Below are 26,839 nucleotides of genomic sequence, written 5' to 3'. Positions count from 1 at the left end.
GTGGTTGTTTGACGATTGATGGACCTGTCAAGCTTCCAGGAAAATGTAAGGAAGAAGCAGAGTGTAGAGAAGCGAACATTGCATTGGAAAACACACTGTCCAACTTAATTTGTTTTAGCCTACTTCACAGTGTGATGGACCATACATGCTATAGTATATCCCTTCACTGATAATCTTTCCCTAATCAGTTTTTTGACGGAATTGGGCCATCAATCGTAAATCTACCACGAGTCGAACAGCCCATTCCAATGCATTGGCCGCGGAAGTGTGGCTGAACCACGAAAAACGGGGCTTTATCGTGACGGCACGACAACTGCTATAGATTGTTGATCGGCGATTCGTGGCCACGTGACGATATAGCGTGTCGTATCACCCCTTTCTGCCTTGTTGGAATTGGGGTCTTTGTCAAGGTTGGCGCATTGTGTGACTGAATTAAGCTTAGCTGCTTCGACAGTTGCTAAGTCTTAGTTTGCAGCCTGTATCGCATTGAAATAGCGAAGGCTTTGTCACTTGGTACGAGGTATTTTGTTTCGACAAAATTGTTATAAGTTCTCACGCAGGCTTTCCCGCCTTTGCTGTGACGAAGCTGTTAGCTATACTCAAGAGCTAAGGAGCTCGGCACTATGCCCAGTGTTCCGACTAGCTCTGACCACTGTTACCCCCTTTGTCCGCTGTCTAACCGATTATCTACGCTCCTCTTGACTTTAAGCAAATGTATCGCCTCATCAGAGATTTCGCTTGCTTGGTCATTTGTGGGTTCACATCAACCATGACCCCGAGTCAGATGATGATGTATGGGACGGCACTGACAAGGACAGCGGTGGGGCTGCTAAGTCCCCTATGCCCGCACAGTTTAGCCTGCAACGGTCAACCATCTCTGACACTACCAATGTTCTACCTGACTGCGTTTCAATAGCGGCTACGGATTCACTGGATGAAAGGGAAGATCAGGACGACTCGCTCGAGACAGACTTCCCTCCCTCCTCTCAGGCGCGCTCCGATGCACACTCTGAAGTGGAAGCTGGGTGTTTAGTGGCTGCAAAAGAAGAGCTCGTTCTTGGATGGGTTTTATCTCCCACATGCGGCACCCCCTGCTCAGAAGGTGCTCCCTGCTTTCCCAGACCTCATTACAGAGGTACAAAAGTGGCAATGCCCGCTTTTGACCAGATCCTCCGTTGGCGGCCTCTCTATGCTAGACATGGAAGGGATGAGTGGTATATGGGACCACCCTCCCCAAATGGAGTGTGCCCTGGCTAACCATCTCGTCCCCTCTCTGGGGGCAGCCTCTCTAGCGGCTACTGCTCCCTAGCTGCGTCACAAATCAGACCACTTTGCTGCCAGCCTCTGGGTGAGGTCCTAAGGATCCTCTGCCCAGCCACGCTAGCCTTGAGCCTTGAGCTTTGAGATTTTACGCATGTTACGCTGTACAGAACAAGCCACTGGCAGGGCCACGTCTCTGGCCGTGGTTGGACTGAGGCACACCTGGCTTAACCTCTTGTCCATGAATGACAAGGATAAGGTGGCGGTTATGGCCTCATGGCTTCAAGTATCCATGTGGTGCCCCTCGCGTATAGAATAGATGATGTGTGTCCAATACGCCTTTACAAGTTAAAGCGTGCTCCACAACGCCCCGTGATAGGTTAGGTTTAGGGGTGGTTTAGGTTTGGGCACAATTTAGCTAGAAATTCGCCAAATTACGCTGGTCTTGGCCTCGGATAGAACGTGGACGCTGACTGTGCAGTGTGAAAGGCAGCCCGCGAACCTCTCGGACTCGCAATGCTCCTGGACACGTTCATAAACGTGAATATCTTGGTGTGTATATACCGTTACGCTCCATGCAGTTGCACTCCCTGGCGATGCAGTTACTGCTCTAGGCAGATGGGCACTTCCTTTCACTGAGGGCTTTGCATGTGCCAGGTGTGTGGGAGCAGATATGCTCTCAAGAGAGGGACCCCGTTTGGCAGAATGGAGGCTCCATCCCGAGACGGTGGATATGATATAGGAACACTTCGGGCAATGCCAACGTGGATCTGTTCGCTTCAGAAGAAGACACCCACTGCCGGTTGTTTTTCTCTTAAGATCCCTGTGACGTAGGCATGGGCACTGATGCCCTGACACGCCCCTGGCCAAGCGGGAGACTCTTCGCCTTTCCCCCGGTGGCTCTATTAATAGCAGTTCTCCACAGAGAACGTTCAGACTGTTCTTGGTGGCCCCCATATGGCGTGGCCGTCCGTAGTTGGCAGAAATCACTAGCCTGCTTTTGGCTGAGCCTTGGGAGTTACCCCCCAAAAGGGACCTCCTCTCCCTGCCCGTGGTGAACTCTTCACCCACACCCAGAGTTGTGGGCGTTATGGATTTGGCCCGTTCAAGGCTGAACATGGATGTGGAGCTTGGGTACAGGGTCTGGCCCGATTACCCGGAGGTTCCCGTCAAGTCCGAAGGCCACTTGCTGTGTCCTTGGGTCCAAATCTTCCTCATTGGGCTTCTCTATGCACGACAGACCTGGCGGTGGGTGACCCACCGGGAGTCCGGTGTTACGATCGGGAGTGATTATATTCCCAATAGAAAGATGTCGACAACATTCGTATGATAAGAGAAAAATAGGACATGTATATGTCCCTGGTTCTCTGAAGGAGATTGAGAGACATCTCTCTTCCATTCCCTTCTCATTCATAAGGATTGGGTTTAAAGATGACCCGACACATGCACGATCCCTGCTTTTATACCATCTTGGAAAGCAGCAGTGATGGGTCCTCGCAGCTTTTTGCCTTTGGCAGTGATTACAAAGATGCTTCATTGGATGTCTCATACGATGACACGTAACCCATAGAGAGATGTCTCTCTCTTTCTCCTTCAGAGAACCGGAGACATATACATTTCCTATGGTTTCTTTAGTTTCACTCTAGAGGGAAATGTTTGAAAGCTCACCTGTGGGGGCCCTAAAATTTCTGAAGTTCCTAAGAACTAATTTGTGATTTTATCCTCCTATAGGTGCCTGTCAGTTAGCCTGGTACTCACCAGACCTCTGTGTGGAGCTCACAAAGCTGTGTGGAATTACAGGGCGGGCAAGAGCCAGGCAACACAGTACATCTGAAGGATGCTCAGAGAACTGTTAGAGGTCCCACCACAGTGGTAAACTAGAATGGGCACTCGGTAGAGCGCAAACCTTCGCCTACGTCACTTATTTTTTTCTGGCCATCTTCAGAAAGTGGGGCGTAACATTCTCCAAATTTTGGTGTTAGTTTCATTTAAATCGGACCGGAATATCGTAATATTACATATTTGGCCCAGTCTTGACCTCTTATTCAATTCCGCATGCACACGTTGTTCTGCCATATACACTCGCCTCCAAAACAGTTGTCGCCTACCCATCTGTTTGGAATAACAGCTAATAACCTGACTTTCAATTAATCACTTGGCTTCAGAAGTCTCTCATATGAAAGCTACAACCCTCCCGAATGAAAATGTGTGTACAAAGATAAATGAAAGAAAGATTGACCCTTTATTGAACACAGACAGGGCAGATTTTCACAAGACAACAGTTCTGTCGCCTATCGAACATAATGTGAAAATGAGCAGATAAGTCACTTCAAAACACTTCAAATACGCAGATTGGGTGTCATACTTAATCACTGAATCACTCTCACCTCTCCAGACAATCGACTTTGGCCTTAGGTGTATGTTTAGGGTCATTGTAATCATGGAAAGCAACACAATGAAAATCAATGGAGTTCAATGAGAGATGGTGACATATTCGCTATTCGTAGAGCAATACATGTTTAACTTCATGATTTAATCAATGATAAAAGCCCTCAAACACCTGCAGCATGCATGCAGCTCGTCACAAGAGCTCTATCTGTACCATGTTTCACTTTATGCACCATTTCTCTTTTTTCATATTCTTCATCTCCAACACCATATAGTTTTGATGCTATCAGTTCTAAAATGGTTGATCTTGGGATCTTGACTTCAGAGTATGAGTCCCATTAGCCTTCATTTTTGTCAGAATTAGGCCTGACATACTCTTGGCTGGCTTTTTTGAGACAGGACAGTGGGAGAGACTTCTTTGGTGTTAAAGGTGAAGAATTTTGAAAAAATACATGTTGCCTAAAGTCAAACATGGGAGGGATACAGCTCTTATGTGGAGCTGCATGCATGCTGCTGGTGTGTGAGGGCTTTTATCATTGATTACATCATGAAGTTAAAAATGTATTGCTCTACGAATAGCAAATATGTCACCATCTCTCATTGAACTCCATTGATTTTCATTGTGTTGCTTTCCATGATTACAATTACCCTAAACATACACCTAAGGCCAAAGTTGATTTTCTGGAGAGGTGTGAGTGAATCAGTGATTAAGTATGACACCCGATATGCGTATTTGAAGTGTTTTGAAGTGACTTATCTGCTCATTTTCACATTATGTTCGATAGGCGACAAAACTTTTGTCTTCTCAAAATCTGCCCTGTCTCTGTTCATTAAAGGGTCAATCTTTCTTTGGTGCATGAAATTTATTTTTGTACATACCGGTACATTTTCATTCGAGAGGGTTGTAGCTTCTATATGAGTGACTTCAAGTCAAGTCAAGTCAAGTAGTCAAGTCAAGTCAAGTCAAGTCAAGTAGGTTTTATTGTCAATTTCTTTACATGCACTGGTCATACAAAGAATTTGAAATTACATTTCTTGCTTTCCCATACAGACATAGACTAATTAAGGTAAGGACATAGACAGTATAGACATAGACAGTACTTATACATGGACTTAAGACAGTATGGACATAGACAGTGCTCATACAGACATTTAAAGTGCAAGACTGGACAACAGAAGACTTGTAGAGGACATACATTAAGAGGTATTTGTTGTGTTTTGTGCTTTTCCTAAAAAAAAAGTCCTTTATAGCGTTCTGACATGGTAATAGTAGCATTTTGAAGAAAATAAATATAAAAGGTCTGTTCAAGTACACCAGCAGCAGTGTGTGTGTGTGTGTGTGTGTGTGTGTGTGTGTGTGTGTGTGTGTGTGTGTGTGTGTGTGTGTATGTGTTTAGTGCAGGTAGAAGGTGCGGTGTGCGTCTTGTGTGTGTGTTCGTGTGTGTGTGTGTGTGTGTGTGTGTGTGTGGTGTGTGTGTGTGTGTGTGTGTGTGTGTGTGTGTGTGTGTGTCAGTGTGTGTATGTTTGGGTTTAGTGCAGAAAGTGCAGTGTGCTTGTGTGTGTGTGTGTGTGTGTGTGTGTGTGTGTGTGTGTGACTTCTGAAGCCAAGTGATTAATTGAAAGTCAGGTTATTAGCTGTTATTCCAAGCAGATGGGTAGGCGACAACTCTTTTGGAGGCGAGTGTAGTGCTTGTCAAAGAAAAACGTTTTTGACCTTTTCGTGACCTTGACCTTTGACCTTTGACCCAATCACTCCCAAAAAGTAATCGATTGTTCCTTGGGTCATGACCAATCATCCCACTAAATTTCATAAAAATCGGCTCAATTTACGTTTTTGACCTTGACCTTGACCTTTGATCTTTGACCCAATCACTCCCAAAAACTAATCGATTGTTCCTTGGGTCATGACCAATCATCCCACTAAATTTCATAAAAATCGGCTCAGTTCTGTCTGAGTTATACGAAGTACAAACAAACATTTTGACCTTGACCTTTGACCTTTGACCCAATCACTCCCAAAAACTAATCGATTGTTCCTTGGGTCATGACCAATCATCCCACCAAATTTAATAAAAATCGGCTCAGTTCTGTCTGAGTTATACGAAGTACAAACAAACATATTCACAAATAAATAAATAAATAAATACACAGCGGTCAAAACATAACCTTCGCCGACTTTGTCTTGGCGAAGGTAATAAATACACAGCGGTCAAAACATAACCTTCGCCGACTTTGTCTTGGCGAAGGTAACTAACGAAACACCAGGGCTGGACAGGTCATCATATAGGGCATTTTCCTGGTGTGTTGACATCTGGGGCTGATACTTTTGTTTTAATTTCTCCCAGAACAGCCCATGTTTTAGATGGGGCAGCCATTAGTGCGTCTTTACTGTACAATTATGGCTTGTGTGTGTCATTTGAGAACAAAATTGCCTTTTTAGAAGAGTATTGTTTTGAGACAAGGTGTTAGGAGAGGTGTGGAGTGGAGTTTTGTTGTGAGTTTTTGGATTTGTGTGTAGAGTTTTGAGAATTTGAGACATGATTCCAGAAATGGTTTCTGAACAATCGTGAAAAACTATAGACAGTGGACTATCATATTACAGTGTAGCTATGTCATGTCAAAAATGCCAAGTTTTTGTTCCCAGGCCAGCCCTGAGAACCACCAAACTTTCTTTGAGCATCTAATGCTTTACAGTTAAATAGGCATCAGTGTTTCACATGCCCAAGAACAAAAAGTGAACTTACTTTGAGCATCTCATGATTTACAGTTAGGCCTATATAGGCGTCAGTGTTTTTAAGATGCCCAAGAAGAATAGTGAACTCACCTGGCGAAGTCATATTTCCCAACAGAAGCACTGAAAGACAACAAATTACCAGAAGCAGTTAATATGTAGTGAACTAACAAAACACTCACACAAGAATGGATCTCTCCAACACACCTGCAAGATTGAGATGCCTTTGAGAAAGGGTGGTGAAAAGCATGGGTTTTCGGTGTTGTAATTCACCGTATTAATGCAGAAATTGCATCAAATACAGAAATTGCAAGACCAATTGCAGTTCTTTTGATTTGTTTTCAGCAAACTCTTATCTCTGTAAACTCTTCATCATTGTTGCAGTCTCATCATAGACATACTATGAACAGAGGGCCAAATTTAATTGAGAAAGTGAAAGTCCTGCTGGGAATTCCATCTGCCTGTATCTCAGCAGGTGAGTTCATTTATCTCAGCTGGTGGATTGTCTTGGAACAAACATGTTTGAATACGGTATGTTTACTTTGTGAGTGTCTGCATTTGGTTCTGCAACAGCAGCATTTTAACAAAACATTGATGGTGTGAAAACAGACACAGGAAGCTGAAGGATGACTTGTTCTCTATTTGGTACTCTATTCAGTCTTTCCATTCACAAACTATTCACCTCCATACAGATTTAAAACTTAGGAAGCTGGATCTGCTACACCGGCAACCCGGGTTTGATTCCGGCCCAGGGTAATTTGCAGATCCTTCCCCTTCTCTCTCCCCACTCATTTCCTGTCTCTCATTATCTTATCACCAAAATAATGAAGGAAAAAAAGATTTTTAAAAATGCTCCTATTGATAAATGTAATAAAATAATGACAATAAGTAGGACCAATATGTTGACTGAGTGGGAGGGAGAGCGGATAATATCCATTTTCATAGAGACACTAAGTGAGACCCCTTTCAGTTATTTTTGCTTAGATATCAGTTTCACGTAGACACTTTCACTGCCATATTTCAAGTTACATGGTAGTTTACCGGGGCAGTTTACAGTCCTGTCATGTTGTGTTCCTTCTAGTTGTGTTCTCAACTGGTGATTTCACCCATCATCTCAGCTGGTTATTAAAGGCCAACATTCAGGTTAAAGATCGCCTCTCAACGTAATTTAATTAATATTGCCGTGTTCCCAATTGTTATTGAATGTGTTACGCGTTGGTCCTGTTTTAAAAAACGTTCTGGTTGCTTTGTTTCAAGACGTTTTTGCAAGCTGGCAAGGTGGCTTGTGGAGAAACGAGAGAGTGTTCCGTGTTTCTCGTGGAAATGCGTCTCTGATTGGCTCACTCCTCCTGCTCTCAAAGAAACGCGTCTCTGATTGGCTCAGTCCTCCAGCCCTTGGAGAGAATGTAATGGGAAACAGAGTCGCCACTTCCCCGGGTGGTACTGCATTATAGGGGCGCCAACGGAGGCGTGCAGGCTCCATTCAGGGCTGTGCTCTTTCGACAGCGACCCCTAGGCGAGCTGTAGGCACGGAGCAACCGGAGTGAGCAGGCTTTATGTATGAGGCTTTGTGCTGTGTGTGTACCTGAGAGTAGCAACCAGCTGATAGCTAAGCTAAGCTATGTTTCGGGCCACCAGACGTTGCTTGTTTTGAAAACAAGCAGAAAAAAATTACTCGACATGTTTTTAGATAAATGGGTCGATATAAACCTTTGTGGGCTACGCCTTCTTTCGACGTGACGAAACACAGAAAGGCTTTCGTGATTCGCTCGTTTCTCTGCATTATTTATGTAAATTGGGAAACACCGGGAAACACAGCCAGGAGAGTTGACGCACCGCTATGAGAGCCTTGCGAGTGAGTTTAACTTGGGGTGACCGTCCGATCTTCGAAAGGAGTGAGTAAAACTGAGTTTTATCGGAAGTTGGCCTTTAAAGACTACTGTGGACGAATGAATAGTAAAATAGTGTAAACATATATTGCGGTTAATTATTTGGAATTAATTAGAAGAGCAAGATGAAAATGTTTAATGTTTATTTTATTTATTTATTTATTTATTATTATTATTATTATTATTATTATTATTATTATTATTATTATTATTATTATTATTATTATCATTTTACCTTATGTTTTATCTTAATGTCTTAAATGTTCTTTGACTCTAATATAATTCTTTCTTTCTTCCATGTTTCCTTTCTTTTTTTGTATTTGTGAATCTTGTGAAGCACATTGAGTTGCACCTGTGTATGAAATGCGCTTAGTACAAATAAACTTGCCTTGCCTTGCCACGTTGGGCCGACAGGTTCGAAAACTCATATCGCATGCATTGTGGCTGACAGGTGTTATGAAAGTCTCAATTCCTTCGTAATATGTTTTGTTACAGTATTTGGACACAATCATGTTCAAATTATGCTACAAAATCAACTTAAATATTGCTCTTAAAGTGAATTTGCTGGAACAAACATAAGGGTCATTCTACGACTTTATTTGCCCATTCCACTAACTATTAACTGCATCCAATGTTGTTTTGGACATTAGCACACATTTATCTGTCATATAATACAAACAGTCAAGACATAACATTATTTCCCTCAGCAAGAATGAATATTTAATAGTGGTTTTGGGTGTTCTCATGCCGTCCTGTTTTCCAAATGTCAGATGCAGTCTTCTTAGCATGTAAAGAAACCTGTTTTGCCCAAGACGATTGCAAATGTTGATTCACAGTAATCATCACAATATGACAAAACTGTCCATTATACATGAAATTTGCCATTTTGTGTGTGTCCACGAAAACTGTCAACCGTGTCACGGTCTAAAACCCCTCTATAAATCAGTAAGGGATTTGTCTTAGGCCATATGAATATCATCACTTGAGGTCATATCCTCTTTGGCAGGATATGGGAAGACTTTTTGGTAAGTTTTAAGTGGAAGCAGAGGGGCGGGGCGGGGCAGAGCAGTCACTGGCTGTGGCTGAAGCGCAGGGACACAACGTGGGCCACCAGGTGACCATGTGATGCCACCGTACAACACACACCCGGGTCTGATCAGCCTGTGGTGGGCCAACCTGTATGAGAGTGTCGTGTGTGAAATGGCCAAAACACCCAATGATACAGGAAACACAACTGACGATGTGTTGCGATGGTGGCACCTCACTAAACCCCACTCCACCATCACCTGTTATGCACATGAAGGGACTTTAACACCCAGTCCTATAATGAAGTCTGAGCTCCACTCCTCCATAATTTAATCCATTCTTTTTCATGTTCCCATAGCGGCAAAATTGCCTGTCAACTGTGTTATCAACATATTCATAAGAATCTGAATTAGAAATCACTTGTAGAAAGACACAGATAAAGCATACAAATACATGAATTGATTAAGGTGTTGTGGTGGCACTTCTGAGGTCCTCTGTTAGCACAACACCATGAAAATGGCTGAAATGTCAGGCCGTGTTACCGTCAATGGTGTTACGCATCGGCTATGACAGTTGAGGAGGACTATGTTTTTGCCAATTTATCTCCATATTGATAGAAAGACAAACAAAATAATTAGTGTTCTAGGGAGATGGGTTTGTCTGCTCTGTTTTTTCTCCTAAAAAACGACTTGTTCCCCTGCACTGTTGACCGTAACACAGTTGAGTAACACGGTTGACTGTTTTGAAAGTGTTTTGTGCTATTGATCCCTTATGTGTTGGAAAAATTCTATGAACAGACACTATAGATTATCTCTGGAGAGGGAAGTCTTGTGTAAGGAGGATGACTAATTCAAATCAGGCTTTACAGGGATTTATAATGAAAAATGTGTCAGTCTGTATCACAGTGAATCATAAAATCCTACTAATGAAGCTCAACAATCACATTTTCTATATCAGTTGCACAGATTAATGACAACATTATTGGTAAGGGACATAAGCACTTTCAAACGTATGTTGTTTCAACTCTGTAGTATTTTTATATATGTTTGAAATAATAGTATTTGTCCATTACACTGTTGACAAAATAATCAAACAAATGTTCGCTTTCATAAGAGTATTTATCAAATGATTTAAGATTAAGCTTTGCAATTTTGCGTTTGCCAAAAGCGCACTGGAAACGTAGAATGACTCATAAGCTTACAAAAAATATCCCATATTTCTATACTTTAAGTAGACTAAGAAGAACTCAGTCCGCCTCATTTTTGGATTTGTTGGAGGACAACTTTTTAAGAACAGTGGGATTTTATTGTGATCGCTTGGAGAAATACTGTTTAAAAATGAATTCTACCAGGTTATAGGAATAGCTTGTAGGGTTTTGCATCTAACTCTTCAATTATTATTTGTGTTTTACTTTATGAATGTGGGATGTCCATGTTTGGTAGTGTGTCAGCACAGCAGGATGTTGAGATATGTCTGGCATTGAGGGTGAGAGAAACACATAGGGTGAAGGGTGGTTTGTTCTTTTTTTTCTTACAGCTTTCTTGTCACTTCTCTATCGTTCGAAGTGTATAGAAATATTAAGCTCAGTTTTGTTAAGTTTTTTCCCATAGACAACATAGAACATGTATACCATGTGAAACATGTACGTACACAGAAGTGAATACATCCCTCACCTTTTTGCAAATTTTTAAATATGTCTTTTCATAGGACAACATTTAAGAAATTTCACTTTGACACAATGATTAGTGACCTGTTAACAACATATAACCACTTACATTTCTTGTACACTCACAAAAAAAATCAAAATACAGCCGTTAATGTTATACAACATGTAACAAAATCGAGTACACCCCAGGATAATGAGAGTGCTGCTTGAGGGGCCGTGCTGAGCCGAAACGTCTCGAAATGAAAAGGGATTTAAAGGGAGGTCATCTGTGTGCATTTCAACCTTTCTTTACATTGAACTTTTACATTTTGAGTCTGCGCCTGGCTAAAATAGATGGGTGTGAGTTTTGAATTAAATCCTAAGCAGAGTATCATGGTCAGCTTCTGTAGTCACAGTGTACGTTGACATGCATGTTTCTTTATGTTTAATTCAGATTTCCAATGTTGACGGAGTTCATGCATTCCCAAACCATGTCAGTCCCACTACCATGCTTGACTAGCCAGATTAAACACTTTTTTGTAAAACTCACTTGTTTACCACCACACATGCTTAACACTATCTAAAGCAAATGTGTTTGTCTTGGTCTCAAGAGAGATGAACATACCAAGGATATGGATCACTGGAACCATGTTGTGTGGTCTGAGGAGACCAAGATGAACACATTTTCTTTAGATGGTGTTAAGCATGTGTGGTGGTAAACAAGTGAGTTTTACAAAAGTGTATCAGCTGTCTCATCAAGCATGGTAGTGGGACTGATGATTTCATGTTTTTTTAGCATGGTTTGACACAGTTTTTGCTTTGACTATGGTTATAAAATGAACCATGGTTTTACTCTGAAAACTAATCATGGTTCTACCACGGTTTACAATTGTTCATTAATTTACACTTAGCTGTTGCTCTTTTATCCAATGCACATATTGGTGACTGACAGTCCTTGGAGCAATGTCGGTTTAGGTGCCTTGCTCAAGGGCACCTCACCTTGAGAGGTGGTATTCGAACCTGTAACTATACGATCTTCAGTCCAACTCCCTAACCAATACAGCACGGCTGCGAACAAGTTTTCATGTTTTTTGGGGTGACCATGAAACCCACAATTAACCATGTTTTTTTGAGCATGGTTTGTGACTGGCTAAACCATGAAAAACCATGATCCATGGTTTGTCAGGAGGAACCACAGTTTTCATGGTTACCCAAAAAACCTGGATAAGCTATAGTAATACCAAAAATACTGGATAAGAGAAAGATTACGCAAACCACGCCCACTCAATGCAAAAGCGTGGGCTCAAGTTGGGTCTCCTAAGGGGGCGTTGTCCCCTCCTTCTTCTTCTATTTTTGAGGTGTTTGCTCAAGACGTGCGCTACCGCCATCTACAGCGCTAAGGGGGGTTGATCTATTCTCAACCTCAGGACTCCGAAGGTCTCCTAACCGAAGGTCTCCTAAAGGGGCGTTCACCCGACATAAAGTGGATACCGGAAAAGAAACAAAATGACGCTTCTTGGTTAGATCCAGTTTCTTTGGTAATACTATGGTTGGTTCAGAGATCCACCATGGTTACTCCAGTAAAACCATGGTTACTTATTACTACAGTAAAACCATGGTCGATTTTTGTAAGGGAGAACAGAGGGAAAGGCTAGGAGGAGCATGCAACATTAGTATAATCTTCACATAGGCCAAAGAACTCCCTGTGGTAGAGTTGCATTCCAGGATTAAGGTTTTGTGCTTCATTCGCGCAAATGACAGTCACTAGTGTAGATCAATTTACAGAAAAATAGCATGGGCTCTTTTGGGTTGAAAGAACACCCAACGTGCCACCACACTGCATACCATTTACAGTGGCTTGATTACACAAGGTAGCAAGGAGAAAGTTGCAGTTGTCATCGCAAGAGAGGGCCATGTTTCTGTAGTATGACATATCACAGTACCCTATATTCTGCACTTTGCTTTAGCACCTCATCTTCTGAGGTTAGATGTACAGCGTCATGATCAAGAAAAAACAATTTCAAATTCGTGGCTACTAAAATAGCTGGATGGCTAGTGACTCTGGAAGACCACTAGCCACCGTGGCAGGCAAGCGAAAAGGTTGGCCTAATGTCAAGCCCGTAGGTCCAGTAAGGTAGTATTTGAACTTGAAGAGATCTTAACTTGTGATGCCCATGTTCCCAGGATATTGTAAGAACTATGTGTTGACTTTTTCTTTTAAAAATTGAAGATTTTTTGAAAGATTTAGGTTTGAGGGCCAAACTTGTCTACTGTGCACACAGTGTAACTATTCACTGGACAAGTTGCCATGATAGAGTGCATTTGAAGTCCCTAAAATGATCTTAAAGTAGTTTCAATATCAAAAAGGAAACCAAACGTTTGCATCTGGTAAATGACTCAGGGCCTAGTCACCCCACTCCTAGAAATCTCTCTCACAGTTTCACGTTTGACTTTGTCTGTAATGGAGTATAAAGCTTGAACATATTCAATATACCTGTTTCTCATAGCATAAAGTATCATAACAAACAAACATAAACATTTTAGGTATTTCTTAGACTTATTAACAACAAAATCATGAAATGCAACTTACATGAGATCAACAAGAGCAGAGACCTCTCCATCTCTAGGTCTGATGTGAAGTGCCTGCATGCCTTCCTCTTTTCTTCTTCCTTTTGGACGTATTTAAACCCAACCACAGTCTGTTGTGGTCTATAGGCTGGCCATCGGTTACAGCTAGGCCTGTATCAGCAAATTATTAACTTTAAACTACTGCTGTATGAGACATATGATAAACTGTGTTCACCTCTATCTTTGTTCCTGGAATTCATCAGGCTTTTTGTTTGATTGTGGTAGCAACAAATACAAGGGGAGAAAAAGATAGCAACGTGTGTGTTTAGAAATGCAGAATCATGATGACCGTCTATTTGGACCTTTTGGAAACTGAATGAACGCAATGAAGTATAAAAAAGAAGAAAATGAGATGGAGCGGTAAAAGCTGATTAGGGAATTGGTTCAGGGATCAGAGGGTTGCCGGTTCGATTCCCATTGCCACTAAGTAGTGGCTGAAGCCAATGTAGGCTGTTCAATATGGTGTGTGGTGGACTGGTCTGTAAAACAAAAGAATGCCTGCGCTGGTTTTTGACCCCAGGCCAGCCCTGTCATCAGTCCCATACGTAAAAGCCAGAAGCTATACTAAATGCATCAAACACAGACACTCTATTGCTCTTTAACATTCTAAAAAAAAATATGAAAATGTGTTTTTCACACTTGCACCATAGCACATGGGGTGGGGTTGGTGTGAGCTGCTGCTGGGTTCATTTGAATGTGAAATGCTCGGGTGAAGGTAACACAAAATCAAGCTGAGAAAAAAAGAAACCTTGATGAACAGGAACTGAAACAAAAAACAGCAGAAGTGTTATAGGAAAGCGTTGATACTACATCAAAAGTGATGATTATTAGCAATGCTGAATAACAGAGATGGGAGTAAGTCATAACCAGGGCTCTAAATTAACTTTTTCCACCACCAGCCAATTTGGCTGGTAGATATTTTTTCTTACCAAATAGAACTTCAACTAGCCATTTAAAAAAAAAATCTCTAGGCCTATGTGTTAGGCCCTATGTTTTTTTTAAATTATTTTATTCAACTATTTCCACAACACAAATAAAAAATACACATACTAATAGGCCTTTACATAGGCCTACTATATAAACTTTAAAAAATAATTTTAAACTTCTTCACTGTTTAATTTTTCTTACTCAATCCATTTAATTAGTTTTTCTTTCATTTCCACTGAAAACAGTGAATCATACCACAAGCCAGACCTTTAACATAGCACTAACCAAACACAGCCATCACCACAAACCGTCACATCCCCACACACCCTCACTCAAACCTCACATATAGTTAGGGAAAGATATGGATATTTTGGAAAATCTGTGAGCTAATTTTTTACCAATAGATTTTTATACCATGTGTTCTTACAGGTGTCTGGACACACCTCACAATTTATCCACGGCCAAATCCCATGGGAATCTCCAGCACACCCCGTCAAAGTTGGGGTGCACAGAAGGCCTATCTAAAAATTGGAACACTGCAGATTGGGGGGAAAGGATGCATAATGGGTCATAACTTCTGAAGTAAACTACATACAGAGACAAATGAACACATTTTTCCATACATTACTGACCCAGTGAATTCAATGGAGGGGTATTTTTGGACATTTGACCACATTTGAACTCTGTTTTTGGTCAAAAACGGCAAAAAATGGCCTTAAATGTTTAGAAATGTTCATTTTTTTAATCATATTTCCAAGTTGTGTCCATTATAACCACTTGCTATTCATTTCTCATTTACAGTATGACAATATACAACCACTCAATTGTATTCACTGGGTCACTATTGTATGGACAAATGTGTTAATTTGTCTCTGTATGTAATTTACTTCAGAAGTTATGGCCCCTTCTGCAACCTTTTGTCTGGGTTCCAGTCTAGGGCATTAAAGGGTTAAAAATGGTAAACTTTGGGTTATTATTTCAGCTTAATACCAATAGAATAATCAAACCCAGACCATATACAGTATATTGCCATACTATAAATGAGAAATGAATAGCAAGTATGGAACAATGTGTTCATTTGTCTCTGTATGTAGTTTACTTCAGAAGTTATGACCCATTATGCATCCTTTCCCTTCTTTACACTCACATTTCAGTTTTAAAACACACTCTTTTCAAACCACTACACACAATTCTCTGGATTACACACCATTTTCATGAAGAAAATCACTGGTTGTATAGGCCTTCTGTGCACCCCAACTTTGACGGGGTGTCACGGAAATTCCCATTGGATTTGGCCGTGGATAAATTGTGAGGTGTGTCCAGACACCTGTAAGAACACATGGTAAAAAAATCTATTGGTAAGAAATTAGTTCACAGATTTCTCAAAATATCCATATCTTTCCCTAACTAATACTGTAAGCCTACAGTAGAAACCTAAACCTCACACAAACAGAGCATGCCTTCAACACACAGCCAAATACCATGGACCATGCACAGAAGAGAGGGGAGCGGAGGGGAAGAGATGGAGAGAACACACACACGCGCGCGCGCAAACACACACGTTGTGCAATAAAGTGTATGATGTCTTATGTGTTTCTGTACAGTAGGCTAGTAGTCTGCTAGACACCTTAATTTCCTCCAGGAACTCAGCTCATACCACGCGCAACAAAATGACAAGTAGCAATACATTTCGGGCACATGACGTCACACGTTGTGCGGCAGACATTTTGGAAGCGGGCCAGCCCATTGTTTACAGTGAGGACTTGCTTTATTCTGCTAGTAGTTTGCTTTGTGTTTTACCGTTTCATTTGACCTCTGCTGTCGTTATGGTCGCCCGTTGCTGTGTCGTAGGGTTTAGAAGCGCAAGCTGTGACGGGACGGGGAAAAAAATCCCAAATGGATTATCTTTTTACCGTTTTCCAACTTGGAGGCGTCTCAATGGAGAACAAATGTCCTCCATAACAAAGAGTCGCCGGCTAGCATGGGTCGCTGCTGTAAGACGGTCAAATATAACTTTCCACTCTATCCCGGTGTGGAGGTGTCTCTGGTCTAATACCCACAGATGAGCTCGGGGAGGCAAACTTTGTGAAAAAATTCCTGTGCCTTCCTCAGACAGGACTCCCAGAAGCTGACATCTGGCAGGATACAGGCAACGTCTTTCAGTGTCCACACCACAAAGTCACAGTAGGTTGTTCCTGTCACTAACATCTGTTTCTGCACTTGTGTGTAGTACATATGACCTTGTTTGAGCTGAACAATGCCATCAACTCTGTGGAGACAAAAGTCTTTGTCTGCGTCACAAGTAGGGTGACCAGCTGTCCGGACTTCGGCCGGACAACCCCGCCCCTTAACTTTCTAACCTAGCGTCCTCGCGTGCACCCATTGCTTCGACTTGCCGAATCCCCGCCTCCGTGGAGAAAACACTGAAGTTGGCATTCTAAACTGTAGGCAGAAATCAGGGAACAGCACTGCCATCATACCTCAGCTGCCAACAGCAGTTTTACTTGTAAAACAATATTTTTTTGGGGAAGGATTTTCGCATTTCATCAGTACCACTAACTTAATATTGTATCAGAGACGGCAGGTTACGATAGACAAATCCTTCCGTTGTTGTCTGTGTAGGCTATTTCATATTACTCAAAGTTGGTCAAAAGTCTGTTTATCAGCGGTGTTTTAAGGGAGGCAAACCGCTTCTGTCAACCTTTTTTTTTCATGCAGACGCTGGATGGAGCTCAAAATACAGACAGCGCCCGTGCAGAAAGACGTTTCTTTGACCTGTTTGTAAAGTTGTGAGAACCCTCGTATCGTTGTAAAGGCATTTAGCGGACAAACTTAGTTGCACTAGGCTATGCGTTGCCACCAGTGCAGGAAAAAATAGGAAACAGACTGTAGACAATTATAGTAGGCCTACAGTGAGGAGAATAAGTATTTGATCCCTTGCTGATTTTGTTGGTTTGCCCACTAATAAAGACATGATCAGTCTTTAATGTTAATGATAATATGTATTCTACTATGGAGAGACATAATATCAAAAAGAAAATCCAGAAATTAACTCTAAAGAATATATAATAATTGATTTATATTTAATTGAGGGAAATAAGTATTTGATCCCCTGCCAACCATTAAGAGTTCTGATCCCGCAGATCAAATGGCACTTCCAATCAACTTGTTATCTGAATTGAACACACCTGTTAATAGTAACCTGCACAAAAGACACATTGAATCTGCAGAATCAGTCCATAGAATCAGTCAATCAATCAAACTAACCCCGCCAACATGGGACAGACCAAAAAGCTGTCAAAGGATGTCAGGGACAAGGTTTTAGAACTCAATAAGGCTGAAATGGGCTCCTGGATATTAAAGAGCAAACTGTTGGTGCATTTCTTCCCAATTTTAGGACATACAAACTGATCATCAATCATCAATCTTAGGCCTCTCTCTGGTTCCATACAAGATTTGACCTTGTGGGAATTTAATAATCAGAAAAAAGGAGATAAAGCACCTTAAAACTGTATGGGAGGAGCCAGGAAATGATATCAAGGCAGCTGGGACCTCAATCACTAAGAAAACTATTGGAAACACTTGATACCACAGTGGATTAAAATCCTGCAGTGCATGTATGGTACCCCGGCTTCAGAAGGAACCTGTTCAGGCTCACCTGAGGTTTGCCAATGAACGTCAAACTGGATTAGGATATGATTGGGAGGTGCTGGAATCAGATAAAACCAAAATCAAACTGTTTGGCATTAACACAACTGTATGTGTTTGGAGGAAGAGAAATGCTGCCTGTGATCCCAAGAACAACACCTTCTCCAACATCATAAATGAAAGTGGTAACATTATGTTTTGAGGTTGTTCGTATGTCCAAGGCACAGAACAACTTCACATCGCCAACAAATGGAAGGAGGGAGACATGTAAACACACAATGCTGAGTGCCAACCTCCTTCCCACCACCACTAGACTGAAGGTGGGTCATGGATTGGCCTCCCAAAATGATAATAATCCATAACATACAGCCCAAGCAACGAAGGAGTAGCTCAAGCAGATGCACATTAAGGTCATGAAGTGGCCTAGACAGTTTCCAAACATTAATCCTATAATAATCCTGTGAAGGGGACAGAAGTTCCCATTTGGCAAGCTACAGTCATACAGCTTAAGTGATTTACAGATGATCTGCAAAGAAAAGTGGACAAAAATCCTTTCTAATATACCCACAAACATTGTCTTTAACTGAAAGAAACATCTGACCTCTGTACGAGAAAACAGGGGCTTTGCCACCAAGTATTTTGTCTTATTTGACTAGAGGGGTCAAATACTTATTTTCCTCAATGGAATACAAATCAATTAAAATATATTCTTCAAAGTTATTTTCTGGATTTTCTTTTTGATATTCTGTCTCTCTATATTATAATACATTTTATCATTAACATTATAGAATGATCATGTCTTTATTAGTGGGCAAACCAACAAAATCAGCAAGGGATCAAATACTTCTTCTCCTCACTGTATATAGGCTAGTTAGGCCTACCTTATTTAACTTTCATACAGTCAGTTAATGACCTTCATATAGGGCTATTGCACGGAGATTTCCCCGACATAAGGCGACAGCAATACAGTTAATTCCACAGACAGGTCTGGTTAATTCGCTGGGCGAAATCTAGGGTTATATCTGGAGTAACATGGCGGCCGCAGATATCGGAAACGCGACCGACTGTCAAGGTCTAGTTTGCGTTAATGACGTTGCCTCGCATCTCGAGGCCATAAGCAAAAGGCTAGGAGGAAAGGAAAGACAAAGAGAGGGACACACGGACGTCGTGAACAGGTCGTAAAAACGGACCGATGGCCACCCTAGTCACAAGCCTCCTGGACAGTGCTGTGTTTGTGCTTAGCAGGGCATTTCACTTCCAGGCAGCCTTGTCCACAGCCGTCACAGCTAACTAGGCCATCAGGTGAGGCGCCTACCTGTGGGAACGCCGGGTTTATGCAGAAGCCAGACTGCTCGATTGTCAAGTTATCGTGGTGTGGTGCTTGATGTTGAAGGTATTCAGTGCGTGCTGTGTCTGTGCTTTGGGTAGCATACATTCTTGACTGTGGACACAGCCGGCTTGTCGATGTTAGAGACCAGAACTGCATGCATGGTGGAGGCAGTCTCTCTCCCTTTACCATAGCAACTAGCTATCAATATGGCGGCGTACCCAGAATGGAAGCGCTGTGCCCGTCCCTTATTACGCCAGGTCACGGAACTGTTCGCTTTCTTTGTTACTTCCATAGTCGGTAGTTTTTTTGTAATGGGTTTTTTTTTTCACGCACTCACACGTCCATGCAAGGTCTGCCCTTCTTTTCCGATGGCGTGGGCTTTCCGAATCAGCAACTACATTCAATTGCGCCAGGACTAAGAAAATGTCAGACGACTTCTGACTGACAGCTATGCTCATAAACTGACAGGCACAGATCTCATCTGTCCTCCTCGGATTCGCTCCACCACCACTCCATTTGAATGTCTCTGTAACTATTACTAGCATTCACCGACACATAACCTTGCCGTTACTACCACGGCATTCTGTATCACCCGTACAAAACCTAGAAAACAGAAGTAACCCGTGCTTGTCATATTGAAACTGAATTCTGCGCGAGCCGATACCATGAACCGCTTTCAGAATCTCTCTGCTCTTCAAACAAGCAGTGGCTCTGGTGCGCGCGCTGAAGCAGGCAGCCAATAGGCGTAAGGCTACGCTATTGTGATTAAATGACTAACCAATGGCTGTAGCCTACATCATGTCAGGTGTCCATGGGTAATGTAGGAAACCTTGTCGTCGTTGGGTTCATTACAGAAGCAGCGGTTTCGGCATTCATATAGGCCTATATTCCAGTCCGGCGCTACCAGCCAAAATGGCCGGTAGATCATTTTCTCCCCTAGCCAAAATTAAATTCCACGCGCATTTGGCGGGTTGGCGGGTGTTAATTTAGACCCCTGGTCATAACAGTAAAGTCTAAAGTCTTAACTTAAGTCTTAACACTCAAGGTCGAGTCAGGTTACAATTAAAGACACATTTGACAAAATTCTTAAAGTCACACCCTACCAATTCGAATCCAGGTCTCATTCTTTCTCCCAGCTCTTAACCTGTCACCATGTATTCTATGCAGAATGGCGCCAAGTCCAAGTCAGGTCTCGAGTGGATACCAGTGGGGGCAGCTGTAGGCCAAAGGTTAAGGAGGTGGGCTTTATGTAGTAAGGTGGCAGAAACCAGGAAGTACTTTTGACTACGCCACCCCTGGGGGACATGGGCCCCCAAGGGAAAGTAAGTTTATGGTTACAAAACACCCCAAACCGATCACAGTTACAATAATTCACAATGTACCCGCACAAGGCAAACAGGTTCGAGCAATTAAGACAGACCCAGTCCCTGTGTGTCATATCATGCACTTGTGTCAGTGTAATGACCGTAAGTGCATAGTGCATACAGTGCACAGAGGTCTTCGGTGCATAGTGTTATGGAAAGAGCGCTATGCACTGTGCCCTCACTAGAAGTGACGGGTGAGCATAGAATTAGCTCGTGCTTGTATTTGCAGTTAGTTCACCCCAACAGACAACTATCACGCATACTGTACAATACTTGACTTGGCATAAAACGTGTCTCAGCAACATTATTTACAGGATTAAGAGACTGTTGACCAAACTCTTCTACTGGACTGAAAGCCGTTGTTCTTCCATTATCAACATGGCAACTGTTTAGAGTGTTTAGTGAGACACCAACCATTTCATGCCAAGCCAAGTATTGTATGCGTGATAGTTGCCCTTTGGGGTGAAGGAAATGTAAATACAAGCAGGAGACACTGTGCAATTTAAACAGTAGCTAACCAATATTTTTGCGAGCTAATGCTATGCTCAGTTGTCACTTCCAGAGAGGGCACAGTGCATAGTACTAAAACTTTTCCCCGACACTATGCACTGAAGACCTCAGAGCACCAGGGCCGGCCCGAGGCATAAGCGAACTATGCGCTGGCTTAGGGCCCCCACACACCTAGGGGCCCCCTGTGAGCAGCAAGAAATGAACTCTCCACCATTTTTCCTAGTCGTATATTTCTTTCTCGTGTGCCACTTACTGCCACATATGGGAACAGGAGCCAATATATATCGGGAGGGTAAATCTGATGCTGAGTACGTGGTGGTATGGGGGTCCTCTGGAAGAAATGTTGCTTAGGGCCCCGTAAAGGCTTGGGCTGGCCCTGCAGTGCACTGTGTGCACTAACCGTCAGCGCATTGACACAAGTGCGTGGATTGAGACATAGGGATACAGAACCTCCAAAACGGAACAGTGGAAACACAGAATTCTCCTCAGCAGGAACAGCATGAGGACACACAACCGCAGCAGACCCAATGCCCTAATTTATTCATTGCATTTTATCTCTTTCTACACAGCACTGTTTTCACTTCTGTTTTTGTTGTCTGTTTTTCATCTCCTATTGTTTACTGTTATATTATTTTACATCACATGTTCTTATCCTTTATTTATTTTAATGTGGTATGTCCAGCGTCTACTGTCTTTGTGTTGTAGTATGTCTTGAGGAGATGTGAAATGTTGACCACTTGAGTTTCTCCCTGAGGGATAATAAAGTTTACCTTGACCTTGACCTTGATGCTGCGGAGAACAAGTCGGGTGTGCTCACCTGGCCATGTCGGCTACACGCCGTTGAAGGCTTCCGCAAATTCTAAAACACAATCACTTGTGGTGACATGATGCCACGTGGCGCAGCTATGGCAGTGCTTAAAGGGGAGGGAGCACCACTACAATCAGGTCAGAGGGTTGCAGGTTCGAATCCCACCCTTCCACTCCCAACCTCACTTCAAGGCTGAGGTGCCCTCGAGCAAGGCGTCGAACCCCACACACTGCTACAGGGACTGCAACCAATACCCTGTACTGGAAATGAAACTGTAAGTCGCTAAAAAGTGTCAGCTACGTGTAATGTAATGTAATAACATTCAAAAACTAAGTCTGACTCAAGTCGAAGCCATGTGTCTGTACGTAGTCCACATCTCTGTTGAAAGGTGTTCATCTTGACTATCCTACTATGTCATCCTGGGTCTCTGTTGTCTGATGCCTTTTTTTACCACCTCAAAGGAGCTTGTGTTTTCGGTCACTTTGGTTTGTCTGTTTGTCTGTTCGTCTGTCTGTCTGTCAGCAGGATTTTGGTGAAATCATGTGGAGTTGTTGGAAATGACAACAAGAACAAGTGATTCCATTTTGGTGGTGATCCAGATGACAATTTGGATCCAGGAATTTTTTTTGAAAGATTCAAGTTTCTAACTTCACAAATACAAGGCAGGCAAACTTGAAAAAAAAATAGGGTGTAACACAGTCAATTGTTCTATCAAACATCTTCCTTACCAGAGGTCTGCACTCTCTGAGTACATTTCTAGTTGATGTATTTATTTATTTATTACTGTGATTTGATTGATCTTAACTTGTTCTGGGATTTTAACTCACTGTGAGTTTACTTTGTTAATATTTCTATACATTATTTTAAGAACAATTTCAAATGAGACCCTGTAGCAACTGACTCCCAGTACATCCCTGAAACAACATCCACAACTATGCATCTCTCACAGAAGAGAGAGATGGAGAAAAGCAGCAACAAGAACTGTTGGAATGTAGGGGCCTTTATGTAGGGCCAGTTATGGTGCCCTCTGCAGGTTAAAGACAGCGCTGACACAGGAAGCTGCTGGCAGACTCTTCATTCAAGCTCTGTGGGCAAGATCCATTATCATGCAGTATACTGCTAATGACATGAAAATATATGGAGATATATGAACATGTCGTGATACTCACATGCATGTGTTCAGAGACAGACAGACAGACACAGAGAGAGAGAGAGAGGTACTGGGTGTAACTTTAAACTATGACGGTTGTCTTTGTTTCCACAGCATTTAAAACTGATCAGATTACCAGGGGAGACAGTTGAGTAAGGGGAGACCAGGCCAATGGTCAATGAGGAGGAATATTGACCCCCTAACAGATATGATGTAGATTGGCTGTGTGCGCATCGTTGGAGCATGATCTATTCACTTGTACAGAAACTAGCCAGGTGTTTTTTTTTTCCAAAATAATCATTCTGAAAGGAGTCTGCAGTCCTCCGTTGGCGCCCCTAGAGTGCAGTACCACCCGAAAGAGTGGAGTCTCGTAATACTTAAAACCTCTCTGGTGTGTTTGAATCAACAATGCGCACGCATTCAGTGATGATGTGAATTCTGGACGAGTCAATTGAATGAGAGAGGGACAGAATCTGAAGTGCTTTACTTACGTTTTCAACCGTCTCACGTACACACACGCACACACACACATGCACGCAGGGACAGAATCTGAAGTCAACTGAAATGCTTTACTTGTGTTTCCAACCCTCTCGCACGTACACACAAACACGCACACGCACACACACACACACATGCATGCACACGCGTGCACACACACATGCAAACACACACCTGAGTGTGAGTGTGGTTTTTCAGTAAATCCCTCAGTATAAACCCTCTTCCTGTATTCTTACGAAAACTCAGCTGAGCTCATCTTATATGTGGCAGAGCACATTACACATAAAGTCATCCGTTGCCATTCTAATTTCACATAGTGCCCAGTTGCCATGGTGACTTATATGACACTCTCAAGTTTGTGGTTTTCAACGTCCTCTTTACACGGGGCACTGTGCATTTCTGTTTAGGACGATCTCTTTTTACATGGCTGAGTGTTTGCAGAGGCTGAGAGGACAAATAGACAGTAATTTCAAATGATTTTTGTAACCTTCAAATATTTCCAAAATCGTTTCGGTAGGTTATGAAATCATGAAAACTATGAATACACTTTTGGGTAGCGCAATATAGTGGGACCCAATACACACACTATAGGCCTATACCATTGAGAGTAAATATATCTATATACTGTCAATGGCCTATACCTACTTAGGCACTGTAGATGCTGTATAGTGTGACCTAAGACACACACACCATACAGTATGTAGGCAAAGTGTAGTGTGACCCAGATACTCACATACAGGCTAGTGCTTTGTAAATGAAATTAAATAGAAATTAATGAAATTAAATAGAATTGTGATATACTGGACATACTAACACAAGCATTTGCCCAACTGGTATGTCAGTGCAAAATAGCTAGTTGTGTAATTAATGTATCAGTACAAGCAACCATGGGTGTTAAACAAATAGGACTATAATATAAAAATAGAACACCAGGCTAATTTGCCATTGTAATGCCCCCACCACTGTCCAAGTAAAATCTGCAATCAACGCTAACCTTATTATCTTATTATTTATGACCCTATTATGACTTAAAACCATATGACACTCATCAATCTTGTTTTTGTGTTGACAGTGTCTATGTTGTGTCTTGGTTTTGTCTGAACATGTCTGAGTGTATGTATTGGTGTCTGTCATGTGTGCTACATGTTGTCTGTGACAAGTTTGTGATGGTGTTGAAAACGAATTTCCCCAATGGGGACAATAAAAATGTATGTAGGCCTGTATGTATGTACATTGTGTATGTATGCCTACTCCATGTATGTATGTACTGTACAGTACACAGCAATAATGAGTAAACACCTGTGGAAAAGTAACATTTTGAACAATAATCCAATAAGAACAAATGTTATTTCCAAAACGAAAGTGTAGTGTAATGTAACATCTGTTGAGCTTATGACAGAAAAGTAAGGTCAATACTATAACTGAAATGACATGTTTGTCCATTTTTGTTAAATTATGCTGATGCAAAAGTGACTACACCCCTCTGATAAACTCTCATATAGGCCTACTGTAGTGTCTGAGAAGGGGCCGTGTTGGCCCGAAACGTCTCGATATTGAAAGGGATTAAAATGGAGGTCATCGGTGTGCTTTTCATCCTTGCCTTACATTGAACTTTTACATTTTGAGTCTGCACCTGGCTAAACTAGATGTGTGTGAGATTTGAATGACATCCTATGGAGAGTATCGTGATCTGCTTCAGTGGTCACAGTACATGTTGACAAGCATGTTTCTTTTGATGAAATTCAGTTTTCTACTGTTGATGGCATCCATACAGCTCCAAACCATTTCAGTCCCACCACCATGCTTGACTTTAAGCATGGGGCACTTTACTTTGTACGAATCACTTTTTACCACCACACATGCTTGACACCATTTAATGCAAATTTGTTTATAATGACTGACTACTGTAAGTCCAATGTTATTCAGCTTGGATTCCAGTTTTGAGGGCACAATGGTATTAAATGCTGAGCTATAGTCAATGAATAGAAGTCTTGCATAGTTGCCCTTCCCTTTATCCAGGTGAGAGAGAGTAGAATGAAGGACAAGGGGGATGGCATCATCAGTGCTCCCATTTCCACGCAAACTGAAGGCCATAAGGGCCGAAACGCTTAGATAGGCATTGTAGCCAAATAAAAAAACTGAAAAATTGCAACCTTGAGTGCCTCAGCATTTGTCTATACCTGGGCAAAGTCCAGAGTTCAAAGTTCTATTATGTTGTTTCATGTAATTGCATCGGCCCTTGGTATCAGCAAGTGTTTGATAAGTATGAGTATAACGGTACATGCACACAGGGACGGACGTCTCTGTGAGCAGTGCGAGTCCGAGAGGTTCGCGGGCTGCCTTGCACACTGCACAGTCAGCGTCCATGTTCTATCCGGGCAGCAGCCATTCGTTTTCAATGGAGCCGCACATTGAACGCAGACGTCCGCGCAGGAAAATAGACTCAAGTTCTATTTTCAAGGAGCATTGTGGACATGTCCGGTCGGGACTCCTGTGTGCAAGGCATGATCTGTTTACATGTATTCGCGAATATCTTGGTGTGTACGTACCGTCAGGATCACTGCCGTCTACATCACTGGGGCGGAGGTCTCCAACTGAAATGCTTTACCTGCATTTCCAACCCTCTCTCACATACAAATACACACGCATAGGCATGCACAGATAGGGACGAGGTAGTGCTAAAGTACCTGCCCCATGGGACAAAAAATGCCCCTTTTGAAAGTTCTATTTTACAATATACTGTGGTCCATGTTGACATGATAATCTACAAACTAGAACTAGAGATGTACTCAGATAGCGCATTCAGGCCGACTGAGAACCGTGCTGGAGCCCGTTCCCGAACCTAATCGCGAACCGACCGTCGTGTTCACGCCACAGATATTTGCGTTCGCGAACCAGAAAATTGGTTCGCAATGCGAACCGCAAAATACTAGGTTTTTCTCTGCGAACCGTGACGACAGCGTTGTCGTCAGCAGGTTCATCCGGGTAACACAGTCACGTGCGAAAAAAGTTCAGAGCCCGGTATGAACACTGGCGG

At 42.3% G+C, this 26,839-nt stretch overlaps 1 protein-coding gene across 1 annotated transcript in view; it reads right to left on the bottom strand.

Moving 5' to 3' along the window:
* LOC134453799 (uncharacterized) overlaps nucleotides 1-26,839 on the bottom strand; it is a 58,455-nt gene that overhangs the window by 13,189 nt on the left and 18,427 nt on the right. The window contains exon 3 of the mRNA XM_063204547.1: nucleotides 5,626-5,639. Within this exon, the coding sequence (XP_063060617.1) occupies nucleotides 5,626-5,639 (14 nt within the window). The remainder of the gene's footprint in view (nucleotides 1-5,625; nucleotides 5,640-26,839) is intronic.

This window comes from Engraulis encrasicolus, chromosome 8 (assembly GCF_034702125.1).
Source record: "Engraulis encrasicolus isolate BLACKSEA-1 chromosome 8, IST_EnEncr_1.0, whole genome shotgun sequence".
NCBI lineage: Eukaryota > Metazoa > Chordata > Actinopteri > Clupeiformes > Engraulidae > Engraulis > Engraulis encrasicolus.
This window is presented reverse-complemented; position numbering and strand designations above follow the sequence as displayed.